The following is a 24,753-nucleotide window of genomic DNA, read 5'->3' as shown; positions in this document are numbered from 1 at the left end:
ATGGATTGGCAGTAAGTTGACGCAGGGAGGAATGTATCAGTGTCAGGTTATTAGATAGATTCTATTACGGCATTAAGTCCGTTTGGATGTAAGGTACCTAATTTGAAGATCCAATAGGACTCACGTCTATTTAGAGTCTTGATTCTGTTTTTGTTGGTTGCTTCTATTTGTTCAATAGGTATTAGTGTAAGGTTTTCAAATAAGCAGTCCTTTTCCATTGTGAGGTGCTTCGAGAGGCTCTGTTTAAGGTATCCAGTTTTAGCTTTGTGTCTATGACCGTTCATTCTCACACGTAGCGTTTGTACTGTGCGGCCCACAAGAACTGACATGCGGGTCCGATTTTGTAATATATGTCATCAACTGCTCGTGCGGCTTACAATACGTGGGCCGCACAGTACAAACGCTACGTGTGAAAACCTTACACTAATACCTATTGAACAAATAGAAGCAACCAACAAAAACAGAATCAAGACTCTAAATAGACGTGAGTCCTATTGGATCTTCAAATTAGGTACCTTACATCCAAACGGACTTAATGCCGTAATAGAATCTATCTAATAACCTGACACTGATACATTCCTCCCTGCGTCAACTTACTGCCAATCCATATCAAGGAGCCGGTCGTCCTTTTCCCTCCGACATCAACCTCTTTGTCCCTACTAGGCTTCCGTAGCCCTCTGGTCTCTTAGCAACCCCTACACCACGCTCATCCGTCACGTCACTATCAGGATCACCATGACGACGGACACAACACTAACATATGTTAGGAACAACTTCCCCTCTCCACCGATAAACTTCCGGTAGCTTTCACCTATTAATTTATATTAATTTATATTAATTAATGCTTTTCACCATTTACTAAAATCTAGCCATACTACAATCTATGTCTCCGTAGGTTCACTGTTCATTTCATTGTTTCTCTCTGTAATTATGTCCATTTTGTATACTGTTCACTTTCATTGCGTCCTATTGGTCCAGCCCTTCCCGGGCTTATTCACTCCCATTTCTATATAAAGAAGGTACACAACGCACCTCAAATATGCCTGACGAAGGCCCTTGTTCAGGGCCGAAACGCGTTGCAATTTTATCACTATTTTATTATATTTTATGATACCTTATAATAAAACCGAAGATTTTTTACCATTACTACTGCCCAGTAGTTATTGGGGATCCACGCGGCGCTGATATCTCCCTTCTAACGCTTCTCCGGGAAAACTCCAAATTATCATTCTGCCAATCCGCCCACTGGAACGGACACTGCAGACCAGAAGGGACCACTAGCTGCCGATGCATGGTATCCTCCAAAGCGCATTATCCAACGCCCGCAGGTGAGCGGCCACTTCTTATCTTATATTAATTAACCCTTTCACGACTACTTCACGAGGTCAGCGCACCTCTTCTCCTCTTCTTTCTAGTATTACTCCGACTATCACTGCGTTTTAAAACCCGTCTACACTATGCACTTGTATTGGGTGTTGAAACGTAATTCAGGTACATCTGAAGTTACTCCTCCACAAACACGGATGTGACCTAAACTGTTGCAATCGGTTAATAGCCACGTGTATTAAAAAACACTTGTTGCTACTTACGCACACGTTTTAGGTTAAATACATCTGCTTTCAGGGAAGATTAACTCCAGATGATCTTGTAATGTGTTTCAAAAAGCTGTGCAAGAGTATAGTGTGAATGTGGCCTTAAGCTCCTAGTTTAGACAGGATTCCTTATTTAATACAATCGGTGCCTCTCCCAGATCCCCCTCATATTGTGGCCCTATCACATTGTGACCCCCGCGTAATATGGCTCCTCTCCTTTCCCCTCTCATATTGTGTTCCCCTTTCATTTCCCCCCTCATTTTGTGGCCCCTCTGATCTGCCCCTTATTGTGCCCCCCTTCATCTCCACAACATATTATAGACCCCTCTAATTGTTTCCCCTCTTATCCCCATGTAAGTGTTGCCCCTCTCCTCTTTGCAATATAATTAAATGAAAGGTGCATAATGCAGGACGGTTTGTCACAGAAAGTGGGGGGTTATACAGTGTGGGGGCCATGGAAGCAAATCAATCACATGGATTTTGTGGTTTTAAAGGGGTTTTCCCACAAAGCACCACAGGATAGGGCCTAACCCGCTGATCGGTGGGGTCTCGGTTATGGGACTACTTTTCTCCACACATAAAGCTTAGAATTTACACCAAAATGTTCAATCTTTGTCTTGTCAAAACAGAGAATCTTATTTCCTTCATGTGTTATTTTGGAAACTGTATGTGGGCTCTCATGTCTTATGTTTTCATATAAGATACATGGTCATCGTTCCCAATCGCAAGAGTTTCAGTGTGAATGTATCTGTGATTGAGCAAAACCCCCCCTCACACCCAGAAACCACTGAATTGGGTTTGTAAATGCAATTCAAGTGCAGAGTGTGAACGCAGCCCTAACAGACTCTAAGGCAGTGATGGCAAACCTTTTAGACACCGGGTGCCCAAACTACAACCAAAGCCCACATATTTTTCACAAAGTGCCAATGCAACAATTTAAACAGTAACTTATGACTCCCTGCTCTGTCACAGGTTTAAATTGAAAAAGCACCTGAGGACACCAATACAGTAGGAATAAGGATACAATGCTTTGGTTATCATTGTGGGCTGCCTGGGACTGCAAGAGGCCTTGAGTCCTGTCTGGCGAACTCTGCACTGGGGTGATGGCACGGGTGCCCATAGAGAGGGCTCTGAGTGCCACCTCTGGCACCCGTGCCATAGGTTCGCCACCACTGCTCTAAGGAGATACCTGAGTTTTGTCTTTACTGCTGTAGTTAGTACACTGGTTGTGCTTGGGATTGCAGCTCATCCCTGTTCATGTGAACGGGACGGAGCTCCAAATAAGCCACAAGATGAGTGGACGTGACGTCAGTGGCCTGCGAAACGGAAGTGGTGTTCATCTAACTAGACTGCTTCAATGTAGGTACAAGACAAGTGATCAACTTTACAGACCTTTAAAGGGGACCTGTCAGCAGAAATTAACCTAATAAACCAATATCAGTATGTTGTCAAGCAGCTGAACACCTTCCAGATTGTGTTTCTTTTATCACCTAGTGTGGTGGCATCATCCAGAAAATCAACTTTGAAGATAGATGTAAATTGGTTTTATAAAGTGAAGGAGGCAGAGAGTTTAACACTGAAGTCAAGCTCTCTCTTCCTCAGAAAGCCCCATTCACTGTAATTGATATTTCTGCATCCAGAGACATCACAAACCAGATCTCCTGAAGTCTGATGCACAATGTCACTCTCAGATGAGGAGGCGTTTAGAGCTCAGTGTTAAACTTCAGTGTTAAACTCTCCTCCTCTTTGACTTTATGCAACTAATTTACATCTCACTTCAAAGTAGATTTTTTTGGATGATGCCATCACACTGGACCATGAAAGAAAGAAAAACTAGAAGTTGTTACAATGTTTGACAATATACTGGTAGTGGATTATTAGGCCTAGTTGCTGATGACTGGTTCCCTTTAATCATCATATTTCTCCATTGATGACTACAAGACAGAAAACCAGGCTTGGGACCGCACTCCTCTTCGTACCCATAAAAAGTTGGGGAATCTGACATCTATTTTACAGGCAATTGCAACTAGGTTCACCTCCATTAACCCTAATAACACAGAGATTTTAAGATGTGCAAAATTAAATAACTTCTATAATCAGCCCCAACTATCTGCATGTTTTTCCTGTAAGCAATTAAAGTGCAGGGTGTAAGGTAGAATACATGAGTGTAGTCATACACCATGCTTTACACTGCAGCTCAGTGCTGAATTCAATGGCCAATTGACTCCTAATTCATAATTGTGAAACTACAATTCCCAGCAATGCTTGGGGTTGTAATAGGGGACAGTATGGTATGGAGCAGCCTCTACTCAGGAGACTATAACTACTGTATAAATCCACGCCTGTTACATTGTAACGAAACTGCATACACTAGAGCGAAAGTAGAATTCAGCACTTGGACTGTACCACCAGCTGAAGGAGGTGACTGACTCCCCTCTGATTTGTAATGTAACAGTCCGCCGCTGTACAGTGTGCGGTGACGTCACCATCTCACGAAGCGCATGCGCGCGCACACCGTGTATGGGGGGGGTGGGGGCGCTAGCTCGACCGGAAGTTATTTCTTTCCCCTCACAAACCCGGAAGTGATTGTCAAACTTGAACTTCCGCCACTGGTATGATGGCTGCGCCCGCAAGTGCATTGCAGGGCATCTCTAAAGCCGAATACCTGAAGCGTTACCTGGACCCTGGGAGTGCAGAGGATGGACCCGCCAAGAAGAAGAAGAAAAAGAAGAAGAGACCGGAGGGGAAAGGGTGAGACAGGAGTCTGGGGGGCGCGTCACCCACAGTGATGGAGAGCTGTGTAGTACTACAAGTCCCAGGAGTCATCACCTTTGTCCTGCTCATATGTCCCTATGTTATATCCATTACCTGAGGGTGCGCCCCATATTGTTTAGTGAGGGGAGTAAAGGGAACCTGTCAGGGAAATTTGTGACACTAAACCAACAAGAGATCCTTATAGACCAGTGATTTAGTGTCCCATCTTGCACTTTGACAGGTCCAATTTAGAGGCAATTTTCCTAAATTTTGGAGGTGCATGTAGTGTATGTATTGTGCGGCTCTGTCATAGGACGACTCTGCCTGTGAATAATGGAAAAAAAACGAAACGTAAATAATAAATTAAGATACAAAATATCTATGAGCTGCCCCAATAATATGCCCACCTCAGGTAAAAAGTATGAGCCTGCCTCACAGTTATACATGTGACTGCTGTGTGTTCTGATCCCTGGTCCAATAAGGATCCCTAGACTACAGAAATTGGTGCAGAAGATCTTGTGCACCCGGTCACATCCGATTCTACCTGACATGGGTTGTTGTATCTCTTTATAAGAGTAAAATACATTGGGTATCAAACTACAACTGAAAGTCACCAGTAACTTGTCTGGACCCGCAGAGCTGTCATAATACTCCTTTTGCATTTAGGATGCGGATAGTAGATGATGATGCAGAAGATTGGAAGAAAGAACCCGCAAAAAAGGAAGAACCTGTGGAAGAGGACGATGATCAACCAGTGGTAAGTACTGTACGATGTATCCACAGGAGATCTCTATAGAAAAATACTTCATTATGGTTTGCTTAAAATGTAGGTTCTGATTTGGGAAAATTCATAGAATTTGTTGCACACACATATAAACATCTCTTATTCCATTAAATGCAGAAGAGATAAACTTGGGGTATATTTTATGCTCTTTCCCCCAGTTACAGGACATAAAAGAAACCTACTGTCTGATTCACCCCTTATATATTCATGTCACTGACAGGGCGCAAAGTGGATTCTGGCACTGATGCCGTTTTATAAGATATGAATTAGACAGTAAATTTCCTATACCTGATAAATTAACCCCTTCAGGACATAGCCAGTTTAACACTTAAGGCTCAGCCCCATTTTTCTTTATATGGTTATTACTCTTGAACACTTTTACTTATCCAAGCGATTTTGAAATAGCTTTTTTCGTCACGTTTTACTTCATGTTAGGGGTACATTTTGGGGCTGTTTGATTAATTCATTTTTATTTAAAACTTTTTTTTTGTTTTTCTTCACTTGTCCCACTATGGGACATGAACAAGTGATCGAACGATTGCGTATGCTGATGCATAGGCTAACTCACTGCCTGTAAGGTTCCGTACCTTACCCCTGGGTTGCCATAGCAACGATTGGCACCTCCTGAAAACAATGCAAGGGCACCAATCTAGCAGGGATTCTCCCTTCAGCCAATTAGCTCCCACGGTCTTGCTGCTTGTGTCATTTAAAAGCTTAACACCCGCTATGGGAGCTCACTCTGACCGCAGGTGTTACACAGGGAAAGAGTATCGCTGACATCCTGCAATTACCGATGCCGGATTCGGTGGAGAGCCAAAGTACTAGTACTGTGGGAAAGGGTTAAAGATACTCAACCACACACATTGCAGAATGGCTGTAATCCTGCAGCCATTCTGCAAGCTTTAGAAACCAGATGAAAATGTGTGAATGCAGCCTGAGCTGAAAAATTGGAAGAAGGCCTCATAAGCAATAGTGGCCCCTACAACTTTGGCAATAACAGTTCCCCTTTATTTTTCAATAATTACTAAGTGCATAACCACCTGCTTTTCCTTGCTCTCTTCTCCCAATAGCCCCGAGCAGTCACTGAATTATCTAGACCTGCACTAGTGACATTACATAGATTACCATAGGTTCTATCAACGTTCCACTATGACGTCTCGTCTGTATATACTCGAGTATAAGCCGAGGCATCTAAATTTGCCACAAAAACCTGGTTAAACCTTTATATTTTTTTACTCGAGTATAAGCCCAGTTTGGGTTTTCAGCACATTTTTTTTTGTGCTGAAAAACTAGGCTTATACTCGAGTATATATAGTAATTGACATTTAATGAATTCAGTTCATCTTTTGGAGGTAGTCATCCGATAAAGTGCTGCTTCTATGTTACAGGTAGCCGAATTTATAGATGAACGCCCAGATGAGATCAAGCGCATGGAGGAGTTCAGGAACAGCAATAAGTGGAAAGTGATAAAAGGTATAAAGCTCTACATAAAATATGGGCTAACCAGTTCTCACTCTATGGAGGGGCTGATCTGTCCATGAATTGCATAACAAGCTCATTGTTATTAGTAGGAGCTTTGAGTAATTTTCATTTTGCTCTTTGGACACTGGACTGACAGGATTTATTGAAAGAGGTTTCATATTACGCTTAACTTCATTGTGCCTGGTTTCCTGGTATAAGTAGCAATGTATAGAGGAAAAGCCATGGGTGCCACTGCTTACTTTTTTTTTTTCGCTATATTTTTATGTTGTAGGTGATGAGTCCCCTGAAGATGAAAAATCCAATGAACAAGATGCAAGGTAATGTGATAGACACGTGAATAGGGGTCTATAAAATGTTATTAGGCGTTAAGAAAAAGTCATGCTTGATATTAATGGGGCTGTCTGACAAAGTAGTTATGAAGCAATATGCTCCTTATCTCATCCTGGAAAAAAAATTCCCCAGAATCCCCCAATGGAGCATTAATGCCTGTAAGTCTCCCCACGCCTGCAGAGGTGGACAAAGTGTCCATAACCACTTGCCTTAAAGCATTTTAATAGTATGTCGGGAGACGGCAGGAGGAGTATAGAGAGGGCTCACAGGCTGAGCCCGCTCTATAGGGTCAGGGTGTTTTACTCATATTGCAGCTAACACCCACGATCAAACCTTTCTTTTATGCAGATCATTAAGAATGTATTGGTGGCATTCTGTTACATATAAAAAGCAAATCTATCACTTAATTGCCATACTGTAAAATGTCAGGCTTTGTGAGACCCCCTTTAAAAAAGAGTTAAAGTTCCCTATGGGATCTACAAATACAGTAAAAAAATTTTTTACCATATATACTCATGTATAAGCCGCGTTTTTCAGCACAAAAACTGTGCATGGTTCCCGGCGGCTCCTCTTCTTTCTTCTCTCTTCTTTCTTCTCTCTTCTTTCTTCTCTCTTCTTTCTTCTCTCTTCTTTCTTCTCTCTTCTTTCTTCTCTCTTCTCTCTTCTCTCTTCTCTCTTCTTTCTTCTCTCTTCTTTCTTCTCTCTTCTTTCTTCTCTCTTCTTTCTTCTCTCTTCTTTCTTCTCTCTTCTTTCTTCTCTCTTCTTTCTTCTCTCTTCTTTCTTCTCTCTTCTTTCTTCTCTCTTCTTTCTTCTCTCTTCTTTCTTCTCACGCTGGCAGAGTCACGTCCATGCGATCTGCCGGCAGCCGCACATTATGATGCGGCACACTGTAATGAGCTGCATCATAGTGTGCAGCCGCCAGCAGATCGGGAACCGTGCCGAAGATCAGGAGCCTCGCACCGAAGATTGGGACCCGCGAGTATTACGTTTTTTTAAAAAATTTTTATGCGCTTGTCAGGGGGCTGGCGGTATGCTGCGTGGGGGCTGGCGGTATGCTGCGTGGGGGCTGGCGGTATGCAAAGGTTGCACAGTCGCCAAAATGGTAGCAATGAAATCACTAGAAAATAGATTTTTTTACATAGAAAATAAGCTCTCATACAGCTCCTTACATAGAAAAAATAACAAATTTATGGATTTTTAAAGTAGGGGAGCAAAAACTTGAAACTCAAAAACGAAAAAAAGGCACAAAGGTTGCCCACAACCATGAAACCCTGACCTGTAGAACCAGGGAAGCTCACAATAGACACATTGTGTTGGTGGCACAAATTATTTTTATTTTTGTTACTTTTGTTATCTTACACTTTTTAATTTTATTTTTTAATTTAGTTTTTATTGGTGCCAAAAGTACAAATGAAGAAGAAAGGAACGCAGTCCTTGCAACATAACAAACATCAGGTCAATTATGAAGCATACATAATGACAGAGTAGATAGACAACCTTTAGTGTCCTTTCTACATATACACGCTCCAGTCTCCCCTGTACTTCTGCCATTTTTATGGTATTTAAGAAACAGAACTATAGGGGAATCCTTAGACTCAGTAGAATGCCCTTAAGGGGCCTCCTAAAGAAACAGCCATAGAATAGAGAACGGGGAGAGGGGAGGAATGGAGGAAAAAATAAAGGGGTAGACAAGAGGCGTGGGGGCATCCAGGTCAGGGGGCACAGAGAACAATTAGAACAAGATGGTGAAGATGGTCTGTACTCAGCTGATTGTTGGAAAAGGGATCCATTATTGCCAGGTTTTACTAAACCTTGCATGTGTGCCATGCAGGGAAGATGTGAGGTCTTCCATGTGCATGATGTCATTTACTTTGTTGATCCACATAGTTATTGTCGGAGGAGTTGTTTGTTTCCAGAGTGCTTGAATGCAGGATCGGGCCGCTATTATTAAAAAGCGTAGCAATGATCTTTTATATGTTCGTGCTGAAATATCACAGTGGTGAAGAATGAGGAGAGGAGGATCCAATTTCATAGAATCTCCGCAGATCAAGGAGATAAGACGTTGCAAGCTCTGCCAGAAAGGGGCAAGGATCCGACATGACCAGAACATGTGGAAAAAAGATCCCTCCTCTCCGCATCTCCAGCACGTGGGAGGCACCAGCGGGAAGATGGTGTGTAAGCAGGTAGGGACCCTATACCAGCTAGCCACGAGTTTGTACCCTGCTTCCTGGTATCTTGAACTAATTGATGTGCTTTGACAAAGTTCAAAGATGCGCTCTTTCTTTTCAAATGAAAGTGAAATATTCAGTTCAGTTTCCCATTGCGTCAAATACAGTCCCTGTGTTGGTGCAAAGGCCTTCAAATGAGGTTGGAGGGCAGGGAGGGAGGGAGGTCAAATAGTGTCGTAGCTGCTGAGCTTTCCACGCTCCTAGGGGGAATGGGTCTGCAAGTTCCATGAGTTGTTGGGTCGTTAACCAGGCTGAGTCTCTACTGAAAGGTTTAGCTCTAAACTTGTCCGCTCGTCTCCATTGGTTAAATACAGAGTCCTCGCATCCTGGGATGAAGTCAGGATGTCCCAGCGGAGAGTGTTTTGGCAGTAATTTTTCCCTGACAGTCTCTAGTTGGCAGTGTGAGATAGATGGGCCAATTGTGGGGTGCGTTTTTAAGGCTGTGCTTCTTTCTGCAGCCAGCCACGGTAGTATCTGTAGTGGGATTGTCATGAAGGACTGCTCCAGACGTACCCAAGGCATTCGTTCAAAATCACAGCACCAATCTAAGGCTCTGGCCAGGTGGGCGGTCGTATGATAACCCTTGAGGTGCGGCAACCCAATACCCCCTGAGATCTTTGGGCGATATAGAGTGGTATGCTGAATCCTAGCGGGTTTACCAGGAGGTGTAGACTTGTGTGATGTCTCTAACTCCCTAATTTTCTCCGATAAGAGAGTTATCTCTTAAGTTCTTTCCCGTTTTCTCCGGGCACCATGCGTAATAAGCATACTGCGTATATTATGTTTATGACCTTCCCATGCAATACACGGGTCGATCCCCCTCTGTAGTCCTAGCAAAGTGTGTCCGTAAGGATTCTCGAATTTCTTCTGTGAAGTAGAGATGTATTCAATTTCCATTGCCATTGGAAATCTGACATGTCAGGTAAACCATAGCATGGTCTAAAAAGGTGATATTGTCAATTGCAGCTGCCTGGATGAGACCCAAATCGCTATGGCAAATGAGTAAGTAGTCCAGGAAAGTTTACATATTATGTGCTGGGGAATAAAATGTGTAGTCTTTGTCTCTCGGGTGCATTAGACTCCAAGTGTCTTCCAGTTGATGGTCATGAAGTAACCCTTTAAGCCTGCGTAGACTATGCTGTGACACGGAGGAGGAGCCCGAGGAGGTATCTATGCAAGGGTCTAGAGCAATGTTAAAATCTCTGCCCACCCTTGGCGAAGTCCTCTATAATTTCTAAGGAGGAGGACAGAACATGAGCTTGCCCTGTGTTAGGGAGGTACAAGGAGGCAAACATGTCCATATTGTCTGCATTTTTGCCTTTAACTTTTACACATTTTTTTTTTTATACCATTTTATAGACCCATAGAAGACGCCTCTTTAGACCATTCTCCAAGAATGCACAGACATGACTCTCCAGACCCTTCCCCATCTCGCAGGACAAGGCATGACTCTTCAGACGATTCTCCACCTCGCAGGACAAGGCATGACTCTTCAGATGCTTCTCCACCTCGAAAGGCCAGACATGACTCTCCTGACCCTTCCCCACCGCGAAGGGGGAGGCATGACTTTTCAGATCATTCCCCTACTTCAAAAAGGCGACTGACTTCCCCAAAAAAGAAGGGTAGACAAGAATCCCCAGATGCCTCACCTTCCAAGAAAGGGAGGAGGAACTCTCCACCCAGGCGGGGCAGAAGGGAATCGCCCGACGCCTCTCCACCCAGGCGGGGCAGAAGGGATTCGCCTGACCCCTCTCCACCCAGGCGGAGCAGACGTGGCTCTCCAGATTCCTCTCCACCCCGGATGGGCAGAAGGGTTTCTCCACCAAGAAAAAAGGGCAGAAGGGATTCTCCAGACTCCTCTCCATCAAAAAGGGGCAAACGTGTCTCTCCAGATGCCTCTCCACCCCGGAGGGGCAAAAGGAATTCTCCAGGTGCCTCTCCACCCCGGAGGGGCAGAAGGGATTCTCCAGATGCCTCTCCACCCCGGAGGGGCAGAAGGGATTCTCCAGATGCCTCTCCACCCCGGAGGGGCAGAAGAGATTCTCCAGATGCCTCTCCACCCAGGAGAGGAAGAAGAGATTCTCCAGATGCCTCTCCACCCAGGAGGGGAAGAAGAGATTCTCCAGATGCCTCTCCACCCAGGAGGGGAAGAAGGGATTCTCCAGATGCCTCTCCACCCAGTAGGGGAAGAAGGGATTCTCAAGATGCCTCTTCACCCAGGAGAGGAAGAAGAGATTCTCAAGATGCCTCTCCACCCAGGAGAGGAAGAAGAGATTCTCCAGATGCCTCTCCACCCAGGAGGGGAAGAAGAGATTCTCCACCCAGGAGGGGAAGAGGAGATTCTCCAGATGCCTCTCCACCCAGGAGGGGAAGAAGAGCTTCTCCAGATGCCTCTCCACCCAGGAGGGGAAGAAGAGATTCTCCAGATGCCTCTCCACCCAGGAGAGGAAGAAGAGATTCTCCAGATGCCTCTCCACCCAGGAGAGGAAGAAGAGATTCTCCAGATGCCTCTCCACCCAGGAGGGGAAGAAGAGATTCTCCAGATGCCTCTCCACCCAGGAGGGGCAGAAGGGATTCTCCAGATGCCTTTCCCCCCAGGAGGGGCAGAAGAGATTCTCCAGATGCCTCTCCACCCAGGAGGGGCAGAAGGGATACTCCTGACTTGTCGCCTCCTCGAAAAGGCAAGAGACTCACTCCTTCTCCCCAAAGACATAAGCATCTCAGTTCCACTAAAAACAGCAAATCCACATACACAGACTCTTCTCAGAAGAATCGAGCTCATGCTTCTAAAAAAGAAAGGCATCAAACAAGTTTGGACACTGATTACAAGGGATCAAAGCGTAATGCAAATAAATCTCATCGGACCTCTCCCCATTCCTCCCTTCGGCATGATTCAGATTCTGACCTATCTCCTCCTCGAAATAAAGGTGCGTAAATGATCATAAAATTTTTGTCTCTAGTAGTTATATTATTAGAAGGTCTCCACTTGACGGATGGTTCTTTTTGTAAATAAATCACAAATAAGGCAATTTATTTACATTATAAATGGGAACCACAATTCATGTCCAGATTGGTAGCATGATGGTATCTTATCCTATTTTGCAGCTGTACGACATAAGGACTTGCGTATGTCACCTCGAAGAGGTACTCAGCCTAAAGGTTCAGACTCTGACTTATCGCCTCCCCGTCAAATACAGAGAAGAGGATCAGATTCTGACTTGTCACCTCCACGACGCCAAGGTGAATCCAACAAAAGAGGCGAAGGGTCCCAGGTAAATATACTCGGAATGCATCGCTATGTGACCATTCAGACTAGTTGTAACTCTTGATTTGACAGTTTTCCAGAATGGGGTTTCCCTACTTAAGTAATGTGTAGGGAAAACCTGATTTTTGCAGCCTGACCACTGAGCTCCAGTAACTAGGGCCAACAATCCATCATGTGAATGGAGCATTGATGCACATGCTTGAATTGCACTCCATTCACTTCTATGGGTCTTCTCTTATTTCCCCATGTGCCATACAAGTATATGAGCATGAGCAACCTGTTCTTGTTATCATTGTCACAGTAGTTGAACCACCTGCCGTTACCCATCCTGTGCATATTAAGTGGGCACACCTTTCTAAGCTATATATTGCTATGACCCTTTTCGCAAAACATTTTTGTTAGAAGGGTCCTCTCGCAATTAGTTGGTCATTCGGCAGCACCTGTCTGATAATATCTGCTGATGGAAGAGCTTGAGAAGTTACTTCCTCCGTCAATATTATATATTATATTAAGAGGAAAACAAAGTGGTGGTGCGGCACCGTGTAAAGAATCGTAGGGTGCAGGTCTTCGTCGGGGTCCGACAAACCCCTCCAGTATTGGTATAAAGCAGATGGATGAAGCAGCACTCCAAGGAAAGTAAAGTGAAAACTTTTTATTCCACCATACATTATATTAAGTTAGTGAGCATGGGTACGTTTCTTGATAAGAACAGATGTGTACTTTATTTATTACACTCATTAAACCAGAAGGGTAATTGCTTGGTGTATAATACAGGATGGTGCTAATGGAGGAAGCTGAATTAATAAACGATGAGTATGTTAAGACTTAGCCAAGACAGTTGTTTTGTAGGATAAAAACAATCTACACTGAGTGACACTGCTGCTTAACGGGATCCACGCTGCGTTTTGGAGAGCCCTTTGAAATTTGTAGATAAAACCTTTTGTAATCTGGCCCTTCCCTTGTTAGATGCTGTCCGGTGGCAGGTCCGGTCTGGTGTCTGCAAAGGTTCTAAGAGAAGAGAAAGAAGAACAGAGACGAGTCGAGAAGAACAATAAGAACCTGGAGGGTAAGTAGAAAACCCACTAGATGACTGATCAATGGGCGCTGTGCTTATGGTAAATCCAGATTTAGCAGGTTGCACTATCATTTTTCCAGAAGGGTAATAATACCCATCTTGCCATTTTTGAGGAGTATTTTTAGCTGAGGATAAGTAGGAAATTTTTGGTAATACAAATAAATAGCTCATAAGCATATATAGTGTTAATAGAGGGATATTTAGGCTGGAGCCTATGACCCACCCAGCGGGTATTTAAAACCTTTTTTTTACTTTAAATTTAATTTCCTAACTGGAAACTCTATACTGAACAAAGAACAGTTCTCTTATCGTAACTACCTATAGGATCACAGTTATCGGTGATCTGTATACACATACATGTAGAGAGGTTGCACATTGCACCTTTCCTGCGAGCCTCCAACCCCCTCATCACTCACAATGACCGCTATATTCAGGGGTGCAGTGACCCACAGACTGTTGATATTACCCATTGGTCAATGTACAGGATCAGGCTGTTAGTGTGACAGCTTGATCCTGCCAATGGAACTGTGTGCTCGGTTTCATGTGGACACACTGGACAGACAAGGCTCCTCTGCTGAAGCTCACGGGCGCTATCTGATTAACTCTGCTCTGGTCACATGACTTTCTATCGGGGCCACAAGCTGCAGCCGTGAGGAGCATGAATCCGCTTCCGTTTTCAACCACGACAGAGAGGGGAGGGTAGAAAAGTCCCTCCCGTGCAGATTTAACTGCATGGGGCTTTTTTTTTTTTTTTAGAGGACTGCCTTTACAAGTGCCTGACGTAAATAAACGGGTTAATACCACATCTGGCAGAAATAAATCTTATGTAATATCCTATAAGTGATGAAAACTACAACCACTGAGGACATAAGGGGCAAGTTTGCAGCAGATAAATGGTCACATTATAATCAGTTGCGAGTTACAGCTGCAACATTGTGGATGGGATTCTTATTTATCTTATCCACATCCTAAGAGCAAATAACACAAAGTTACTGCTGATACAGATCTTAAATCTAAAGCAAGTCATTTTCTGATGCATTAGGGCTCTCTCACACAGCTGTCTGGGGGGACGTACATGCAGCCGCATATACGTCCCCATAGACGGCAATGGCGGCACCGATCCGCGCCGTATACCGCAAAAAGATACAGCATGCTCGATCTTTTTGCGAGTGTGCGGCCGCGCTCCGCTGTTTTCTATGGAGGGAGGAGGGGTCACCTCCTCCTCCTCTCCAGCACACGGCAGGCATACTGCGTGTGAATTTAAAATTTGATATTTAAAAGCTAAAAAGGTTTGGCCAGTGGAGAAATGTGGCATAATAACCCAATGGACATTCTGCAACTTTATTTTTGGGGCTCTGTGTATGGACTTGGTGAGTGTACACACTATCCCTGTGCACATGAACACCGTAAACGTCAGAAAGGTAGATGTAAAGAACCAGGAACCACATAAAACATGACTCATGAGCAGCCACAATACCTTACTCTCTTAAAGGAAACCGACCATTTGATTTTATGCAGTATGAAGCAAACATACCTTGAGAATGCTGTAGCTACACTGATACAGGATTATAACTTGTTTAATCCCTGTGCTGAGTGATTTTGCAATTATAACATTCAGGGAAAGCTGGGTCAGGCTGGCTGACACATTATACGGAACTTGGAATTACAAATAAAGGTTAGTCAAGCATGACTAATCAACCTGAGGTGGATCACTCATACACAGCAGCTGGGGGATGGTGCAGCAATTGATTATTTTGTCTCAAAGGGAGAAAAGTGATTGCATCATCTTCTCCTGCAGAGAAAAACTCTCCTGCTTGGAGAAGCACGGAAACAGCCATAGAAGGGACAGAGCTTCATTATCATAATGTTATATCTGTTTTGTCAGCAAAACCACTCAGCACAGGGATTAACCAAGATATGATCCTGCATCTGTGTAGCTACAGCATACTCAAGGTATGTTTGCTGAATAATGCATCAAATCAAATGGTAGGTTTCCTTTAAGGAAAACATTCTAGCTAGAATGAAGTCATGTTATGAAGGCACATCCACAGAAGCAGTATACAGGATACACCAATAGCGTACATATTTATATCAAATGACATCCAGTGTGATAATTAATGGAGAGTCTTTTGCTGCCTTTGTTTCCATCTGGAGGAGGCGCACTTGGCTGAATTCTTCCAGAACTCCCATAGACATGACATGTGGCCACCTTCTTCATTCATTATGGCTGATATCGCTGCATTGTCTCCAGGCGGAGTTGGGGATGGTGGGACTGCTCCTTTTTAAAGATGGTTTAAGGCAGTGGTGGCAAACCTATGGCACGGGTGCCAGGGGTGGCACCTAGAGCCCTCTCTGTGGGCACCCAGGCCATCACCAAAGAGGACGCAAGGTATCTTTATGGATTCTCAGACAGCCCAGAAATTGCTGCGCTCAGTTCTATCCTAAAACAGGTGTGGGCAGATCTGGATTATCATTGTAGCTTCAGGCCTGACAATTCTTTCTAGTGGATTGGTGTCCTCAGGATACTGATACAATTGAAATTTATGACCGAGAAGGGAGCAAGAAGTTACTGCTTAAATTGCCATGTTGGTACTTTGTGAAAAATAAGTGGGTTTTGGTTGTAGTTTGGGCACTCTGTCTCTAAAAGGTTCACCATCTCTAGTTTAAGGTGTCACTTTGTGGTTCTTCAAAAATCAGTCTGGCCACTGTATCGTCTGTGATTCATGGGTCAACCAAAACTGTTTGCTTTAGCCCCTTTTGTTATCACTGGCAGTGCATTGCCTTTTGTAAATAGGACTTTGCTCCAACAAATGTAGCAAAAAGTCAAGCAGACACTAAAGCCTACATAGAAGGTTATAGTGCAGCCAAACGCGTATTGCACTTCAAATTTCTTGGCAGCAATGTGCTGCAGCCCTCAATTTACTGCCTGGGATGTTTGATCATTAGGGTTGTTCTAACATTTTTTCTTTTTTTTATATTTTTCTCTTTAGATGACTCAAGGACTACAGAGACAGTTTTTCGAGACAAAAGCGGGAGACGGCGTGACTTAAATTCTGAACGAGAACAGCAACAGCAGAAAAAGGCCCTGCAGGAGAAGAAGGATGAGATGTATGCCAAGTGGGGCAAAGGGTGAGTAGTAACATGAACTGGAACCCTGATGTGCCCTGAGAAGTATGAATATTAGTCTTAAAGGGGTTGTCCACTTAAAGCACATTTAGCGCAAATCCATAGACATAAACTGAGAGATGGAAGCTGCGCGTTCCATCCTGCTCCCTCCTGCCGAGCGTCGTATGGGGAGGCCTCCACTGAAAGTACACTCTGAGAGGATCCCAGTGATGTAGCGCTCCATGTAAGGACAGTTCCCTGAGCACTGACAGCAGCAAATCACTGACCGTTTGATGTATCCCACTGTATGAGCTTTTTCTTTCTCTGTTGCAAATATTTTGGTGCAATTTTTTTTTTAGATTTAATTTTATTCAATATATTTGGCTTGCAAAACAAACAAACAAATCAAAGGAAAAAATGGTTACAGTCAGTTGCACCATAGCAATAAGGTGACATAAGTATACAATACGGGTAAGTAAACAGCTATGACCAAGGCTGCATTCTCACGAACGTATGGGGGACATATATACGTCCGCAAATTTACGGCCGCCTATAAGTATCCCATAGTTGTCTATGGCGCCCAGGCTCGGTATGGTGAGCACAACGTGGGCTTACCTTGCCATGGCCACAAAAAAAGATAGAACATGCTCTATATTTTGGCCGTAAGCACGATGTGCGGAATTATGCTCTATGGAGAGAGGGGGGACGAGCAGCGCCCGATTCTTCTCCTCTCCACCGTGCCCGACTTGTGCCTGAAGCACGTTAGCTGTTTGGTAGGGATAGTTAAGGTCCCTCTTTTTTAATTGTTTCAATAAATGAAAGTTTTACAAAGTTTTTTTTACGGAGCCGAGACCCAAAATCTTTTCAATTCGTATACATTATGATGTTGTGGTTGATCTGAAAAGAGTGACGTACTTCATTGCAGGAAAAAAATGTATGGGGTTGCTGCCTATAAACTTGCAGACACAAGATATGAACAGTGTCAGATAATATATACAATATCTCCTCTCACACATGCAACTACAAATAATCTCTGAGTCACTCTTTGATATTGTGTACTAACACTATGCATCATCAGTCAGCCTTATAATAACTCGCCCCGCTAACAGTCTAAATGGATGTAATCGGCAATGCTTTTTGGATGCCAAACACAGTGGAGGGAGCTGAATAAAGCTCTTGTTAGTCTGGAGTTCATCTGTTCTCTCATAACACAGACAGATGGTGCACTTTAACAAGGCATAAAAGATGCAAAATAGCTTCTAGTAGATCTGTAAAGAAGTGATAATTCGAGGCGGCGTGTAACATTTCTTTAGAAGCCAAGATTTATAGTGTAAGATATTTTTTTTCTTTCCCTACAGTTTGACCCAACAGGAGCAGCAGCGGCAGAATACGGAGGATGCCGTGCGAGAGATGTCCAAGCCTCTTGCCCGCTACATTGATGACGAGGACCTGGACCGTATGTTACGTGAGCAGGAGCGAGAAGGAGATCCAATGGCAAAGTTCCTAAAAAAGAAGGCGGACAAAGAAAGCCAAGGAAAGAAAGGTTGTACAGAGATGGCTGCCATAACTGTGCATGATTGTAGAAGCGTGATATTAATGTAACTCTTTCATATTGTTCTAGAGCGTCCGAAATACAAGGGTCCTAATCCTCCACTCAACCGGTTTAACATATGGCCAGGATACCGCTGGGATGGTGTGGACAGGTCAGTACCAAAGCAAACTGGTCATTTTACTTGAAGTAGGTACAAGTAATAATCTATCATTAGACTGATGGGGGTTTAATACCTGACACACCTACTTAAAGGAAACCTACCACTTTGAAATGGTCATTCTGACCCACACTAACCTGCACATAAGGCGAGATGAGCTGGAGCAGGCACATATTTTGGTTAATAAAATAACGAAATGCATGGATTATAACTATAGCTAATAACCCACTTGGCGCTTGAATCTACGTCACAGCACTTGGGCATTAGCATACTAGGGGAGGCATGCAGAGCGCCGTCCCCACCTCCCCCCACCCTCCCGTCTTCGCTCCTGAGAGTCGGTGACATCACCAAGTCTTCAGTAAAAGTGTAACCGTCATTCTGCCGAAAAAAAAAAAAAAACATAATTCTGCTCCAGGTTTCCCTGGGAATTATTCCGCAAAATATTTTGCCTCTTGGTCCTCATTTAGTACCTTTTTTGGCCCATAGCAACCATGGTTTCCAGCTCTCAAAAAACTACAATCGGCAAGATGGAGGGCGCGGAGCCTGCCACCTGTCACCTCATCACAAGCGCATGATGCTGACCAATGAGATCAGAGCTATCTATCTCCTATCTATATCATATCTATCATCTATATCTTTCTATCTATATCATATCTATTATTTTATCCCATATCTATCTGTCTATTATCTACTCATATCTATCTATCTATCTATCTATCTATCTATCTATCTATCTATCTATCTATCTATCTATCTATCTATCTATCTATCTACCTACCTACCTACTATCTGAGTAACACTTCAGCACAACACATGAGGGCGCAGCTTGGAGTCTCTCCTCTCCTGCCACTTCCTTGTGTGAGGTGATGGGGGGAGGGTGGGCTGCAGTTTCTGTCTGTGTGGATTATTAGTTTATACAGTATACAGGTGTAGGGAAAGCTGAGGAGAGATAAGTGTAGGTGTTTGGTTATTACATTAGTCAGTGTTCCTGTCAGCACATGACAGCTGCAGACATGAGGTGATCAGCTGTGTGCAGGGAGGGGGAGGGGGCGTGTCTCTTCCTCCATAGTCTCAGCTTCTTTATGAAGACTGAATGTCCATAGTAACACACATATGAGCAGTCACTGCCATCTAGGGGAAGTCTGCAGAATACAAGAGGAAGGAGCAAGATTCGGGTAACTAATCCAATTGCAAAAGGGCTTAAAATTACCTGCTCTATAACTTATCAAAAGTTTTTTGAAATGACTGTTACACTTTAAGCCAGAGTACAGACCCTCTTCATGAGTTACTGAGAACAAGACCATCCAGTTAAAGGAGTTGTAGCAAGTTTGGATGAAATCCCCTTTTCGCACTATAGGGGATAACAAGCTGATGGGTGAAGGACTGTCTGCTGGGTCCTCCACTGATCACTTTTCTGCTGAAAATGAGGACGATATCTTTGTTGTCTGAATCACTGGGGGGCCATTCTTGTGATCTGTGGCAGAAAATCGCCAATCAGATTGTTATCCCCTATTGTGCCATGCCAACTTGTTACAACCCCTTTAATGGTGGCAGTTCCTTGTTCTTTCTGCCCCTTTGCATTCGTTTGTTTTGGACAGAGCTACATGTGCTACCTTGTGCAAGGTGTCAGTATTCTAGTACTAGGTGGCCCCTGACTATGATCTTGCTTAAAGGGCTTGTCCATTCATCTCTAAGCAGCTGAGTGGTAATACCACCACCAACCACGGTCGGGTGTGGCGCTGTTTTTGGAAGAAAGGATTCATGTGTTTCATCCTCCAGATAACCCCTCTAAACCCTGCGCTCATATATTTTGTTTTCTGTTCTTCAGGTCTAATGGATTTGAGAACCAGTATTTTGCAAGAATGTCTGAGAAGAAAGCTGTACAGGAGGATGCGTACAAGTGGAGCGTAGAAGATATGTGAATCCACGTTGTGTCATTGGTCAGGACTCTGGACGGTGGTGTCATATACAGCGATGCTCTGATTCCTGTGTATTTATCTACATTCTCTGTATTATGGCAAGGCTCCCTGTGCGGGAGGTGTGATGCCTGTCCTCATGTCCTCCTCCTTCCTACCAATACGAGTTTGTGTTTTACCTCTGAAGCATGTGATGGACCTATATGATTATTAGGATTATTATAGAGCCGTGGTTTATCTACCCCATGGGTACGCAGCACTACATGGGCTCCTCAAACTCCCCACAGGATGTCTTTTTTTAGTTTCATTGGTAAAGGGGCAAAAAGAATATTCAGGTTTTTTTATTTCAAGTATTTTAGCCAAATTCCCTTCCCCCAAACCCATTCCTGTGAAAGGGGAAGGGATCAGATTTGTAGTATGTGAGATATCGGGTATGTTTTGTATTTCTCTCCATGTATTTCTTTACATGTGATGGTTACCTGTAGCCACATGAGGATTATCCGAAGGATCGTCTGAGCTACAGATTTTTCTTGTCTTATCGAGCAAAAAAATAAATAAATTGTATTATAAGAATGTCATTTCTTTCTATTATTGCCACATAGATGACAAATGTCTGAGCTTAACCCCAGAAATGTGCACTACTGCTCTAGGAAATATTTATATTATAATATATAATTCACTTCAAAGTGTTGGCGCAAATAACTTGGGATCTGTGGAAGCAAAAATGGACATTACATACTAATGGGTTAAAATGAACTGCATCCTAGGGAAGATGTCCTATGTGCAGGCAGCATGTTATAGAGCAGGGAGGAGATTCATATCTGAAAGGAGACCCTGTATCGGGAGTAGTTGAGCAGATTGTGCATAGTATAGGCAGCATGTTATAAAGTTTATTAATCTGCTCAGTTCCTCCTGCTCTATAACATGCTGCTGACAGATAGGACACCACATACAATCTGCGCTAAGCATTTTATAGAGCAGGAGGAGTGTAATAAATTATAGCCTCCTTTACACATGTAGCATGTTGTAGAGCAGGAGGAGCTGAACAGATTGTACATAGTGTCTTATCTGCAAACAGAATGTTATAGAGCAAGAGGAGCAGAATATACATAGTGTCCTCTCTACAGGCAGCTTGTTATAGGGCAGAAGAAGCTGAGCAGACTATATATAGTTTCCTATCTCTTGGCAGCATGTTATAAAGCAGGAGGAGCAGAACACATTATAGCTTCCTATATGCATGCAAAATGTTATAGAACAGGGGGAGTTGAGCAGATTGTACATAGTGTCCTATCTGCTCAGCTCCTCCTGCTCTATAACCTGCTTCTTGCAGATAGGACACTATGTACAATCTGCTTACCTCCCCCTGCTCTATAATATGCCGCCTACATATAGGAGGCTATAATATATTCCGCTCCATCTGCTCTATAAAATGCTTCCTGCTGATTGTACATGGTGTCTTCTCTGCTACAGGTGAATGTGACAGGTGCTCTTTATATGACGACAATCTGCATGTGACTTATTCCTTATTGTACCTCACACTAGTAAATATGTCTGAGAATATTCCATGCTAGAGTCATGTGATGGGGGAGGGGGGTTTGTATTAATAATTACCTTCCTATTCCATGGGATTATTACAGGTAAATGTGGAGATCGTATAATGTACATGGGACCAGGATATGATGGCTGCAGAGGTTTATTACAAATTCATTTTAAATGCGGCTCCAGAAAAGCCTGAAATTGTACAATATGACGGGTGTCTGGTTATTATGTGAATTTCTTCCATGGTGGCAGTGATGTATAATCCACCATGAAAATAACCCGGTATTGATTAGTTACAGGGGATGCAATCACTTACCTCTCTCCACTTGGTGAAGGAATTACAGCGAGCAATAGAATTTAATATACTGAATCCTAAACTGATGGCACCAATAGAAGGAGGGGGGGGTGTCCGAGGCCTCTGTGTAACACGCTGGAGGAAATCCTATAATGTATTCATGTCCTAATGGAAGCTGTGGCGCTGTAGTTATGCGAATCACTCGGTGCGCCTATTCTCAGGCTTATTATGGAGACAAGTTTTCTGTAGATAACGACCCCGGAACTTCAACCACTAGATATGGAAGTGGGGATCTTTCTACAGCTCGGAGGATGTTGGGTACAGGACTATCAGGATTTTCTTTGCCCAATGCTTTGGTTGTCTGGGAGGAATGTTTAGGACACTTGCACAATACGTTTTCTGTAGATTTGGTGTAATACCTGTCGGTGTTTCAGTGCAACCTACCTCTCTTCTACTTGGAGATTTGAGGTGTGTACAGCATCCACAGGATAGGGGATAGCTGATCAGGTCTGACTGGTGAGACCCCCACAATTGCAAGAAACTGAAACCCATCAATCCAGAGAACAGAGGTCCTGTTCTCACTAATGGGTCAGCATGCATCCTGCCACTCCATGTAGTAATATTCCAGATCTTGGCTATCTCAGGCTCTACATCAGACAGTACTGTGCATACCAATTTCTGACACTCCCTTACTAAAGTACTGATGCTTCCTTGTCCTGCTACTCCGGCCATTAGTGCAAACAGGATCATCATTCTCTGGTTTGCTGGGAGATTAGCTTTTTAGCCCATACCCTGTAATTGGTGGATAACTCGCAAAGATGGTACAACCCCTTGGCACCCACCAACATATTATAATTAATCACTGCTTTTAACCTGTTAAATGCCTCGGACAATGCTGCCAGAGGTATATAAAAACCTTTGTTCCCCATCACATCATCATGATATTTGTAACAATATCAACCTGTAATCCTGTCATCCTATCAATCCTGTCAAAAAGACCTGTCATTTATGTAGATCTGTAACGATGTGCCAGTAGCACACTGTTACAGATCCAATGCAAAACTGCCATATCCTGCAATATAGTAGTATTGCAGTATGTGGTAGGAATGATCAGGCCCCCTAGTGTTAAAGTACCCTAGGGGAACTGAAAAAGTGAATTAAATAAAGTTCAAATCATCCCCTTTCCCTACAACTAATAAACATAAACCAATGTCCAGATTGCCACTTTTCTCCATTTTGCAACACAAAATGTAATTAAACACAGCTGGACTCCAATGAAGGAGTAGAACCATCTCAAGGAGGAACAGAAGGAAATGGATAGCGTGTGAGATAAATGGGAGTAGCAAAGGGGCTGAAGAGGGTACATTAATGTGAAAAAAAACCCAAAAAACTTTTTTGTTTATCTTACCAATTGGCTGTAAGTAAACAAAGAGTGAAATATTTAAAGGGGCCTGAATACTTTCCATCCTCACTGTATGTGTCAGAGTTTAGTGTGAGTCCAATGTGATGATGGATTGCATTGGACTTGGTCAAGAAAAACAAGGGACGGGGCCTTAGTGTAAATGCAAGCTAACACTTGGCCCCAACAGCCTAGAGGAGGTAGTGGAGATGAATTTTCCATTGTGGTCCACAGTTCACGGCTACTGGCTTCATCCAGCCTTCATCAATGTGATCTCCTACAACTGTTTTACCAATGAAACTCCAGTGAGACAAGACAACCATGTGACCAGTCCCTTGTAGTTCATGCATCTGGATGTTTCTAGGGACCAGAAATGACTGAAGTAAAGGATCATGAGGTTTAGATTTCCCATGGATGTAGACACGGGGCCTGCACATCCGTCCCGGAGCCCTTCGTAGAGATGACATTGTTGTGAAGTTTCTTGTCTGTGCGCCAGACTCTATAACTTACAGGTAACTAATATACAGATATATTTTATCCTGCCGCTCCACCACCTTATAGACACATTTATTACCGCCAGCCCCGTTCTCTTATATAATGAGTTTTTTAAAGCAATTTTGTTTTTATTGATTCCCAGTGTTTGATAGCTGAAGCTTACAGAAAGCCGTTACAATCTCAACAGTAATACACGAGAGCAGGAAGAACTTCACCTACATCTGGTTTATGACCACCATTCTTTAAAGGGGTGTTATCTTTGAGTTAAAGGAAGTGTGTTCTTAAAACTGTGGATGGCGCTAGAGAGTGGATAAAACAATACTTGTGACCCATTTGCCTTAATGTGCACTAAAGGACCCTCTATAGCAGTGATGGCGAACCTTTTAGAGACCGAGTGCCCAAACTTCAACAAAGACCCACTTATTTATCGCAAAGTGCCAACACAGAAATTTAATTTGTGATTTGTACTCCCTGCTCTGTCACAGCTTTCATTGATACCAGCACCATGAGGACACCAACAAAGCAAAAAATAGTCCCAGGTAGAGCTGTCACTTTAAAATAGCTCTGTGCACAGCAAGTCCTGGGCTGTCTGGGACTGCAGGAAGATACCTGGACTCATCTCTGGTAATGGCCTGAGTGCCCACAGAAAGGGATCTGAGTGCCACCTCTGGCACTCGTGCCATAGGTTAGCCATCACTGCTCTATAGTCGTGATGGCAAACCTTTTAGACACCGAGTGCCCAAACTACAAACAAAACCCACATATTTTTTGCAACATGCCAATGC

At 43.5% G+C, this 24,753-nt stretch overlaps 1 protein-coding gene across 2 annotated transcripts; it reads left to right on the top strand.

The window, feature by feature from the left end:
• The first annotated feature begins 743 nt into the window (after positions 1-743).
• On the top strand, positions 744-20,813 carry BUD13 (BUD13 homolog). 2 transcript variants are annotated; one of them, XM_072155772.1, is made up of 11 exons: positions 744-1,328; positions 5,013-5,103; positions 6,519-6,603; positions 6,884-6,929; positions 10,530-12,097; positions 12,276-12,442; positions 13,402-13,501; positions 16,501-16,639; positions 17,974-18,158; positions 18,237-18,318; positions 20,153-20,813. In XM_072155772.1, the coding sequence occupies exons 1-11, from the start codon at positions 1,288-1,290 to the stop codon at positions 20,244-20,246; spliced, it is 2,598 nt and encodes an 865-aa protein (XP_072011873.1). In that variant the 5' UTR covers positions 744-1,287; the 3' UTR covers positions 20,247-20,813. The 2 variants fall into 2 exon arrangements, with proteins under 2 accessions (XP_072011873.1, XP_072011872.1); XM_072155771.1 differs by lacking the exon at positions 744-1,328 and adding an exon at positions 4,149-4,343.
• Positions 20,814-24,753: the final 3,940 nt, after the last annotated feature.

Source organism: Engystomops pustulosus, chromosome 6, assembly GCF_040894005.1.
Source record: "Engystomops pustulosus chromosome 6, aEngPut4.maternal, whole genome shotgun sequence".
Classification (NCBI taxonomy): domain Eukaryota; kingdom Metazoa; phylum Chordata; class Amphibia; order Anura; family Leptodactylidae; genus Engystomops; species Engystomops pustulosus.
This window is presented reverse-complemented; position numbering and strand designations above follow the sequence as displayed.

What these genes read in the sequence shown, in the direction of transcription:
- BUD13 (XM_072155771.1), top strand. Translation starts at nt 4,207, where the DNA reads ATGATGGCTGCGCCCGCAAGTGCATTGCAGGGCATCTCTAAAGCCGAA. An exon ending in TCCAATGAACAAGATGCAAG is followed by an intron (nt 6,930 to 10,529) that starts GTAATGTGATAG and finishes ACCATTTTATAG; the next exon opens with ACCCATAGAAGACGCCTCTT. An exon ending in TATGCCAAGTGGGGCAAAGG is followed by an intron (nt 16,640 to 17,973) that starts GTGAGTAGTAAC and finishes CTTTCCCTACAG; the next exon opens with TTTGACCCAACAGGAGCAGC.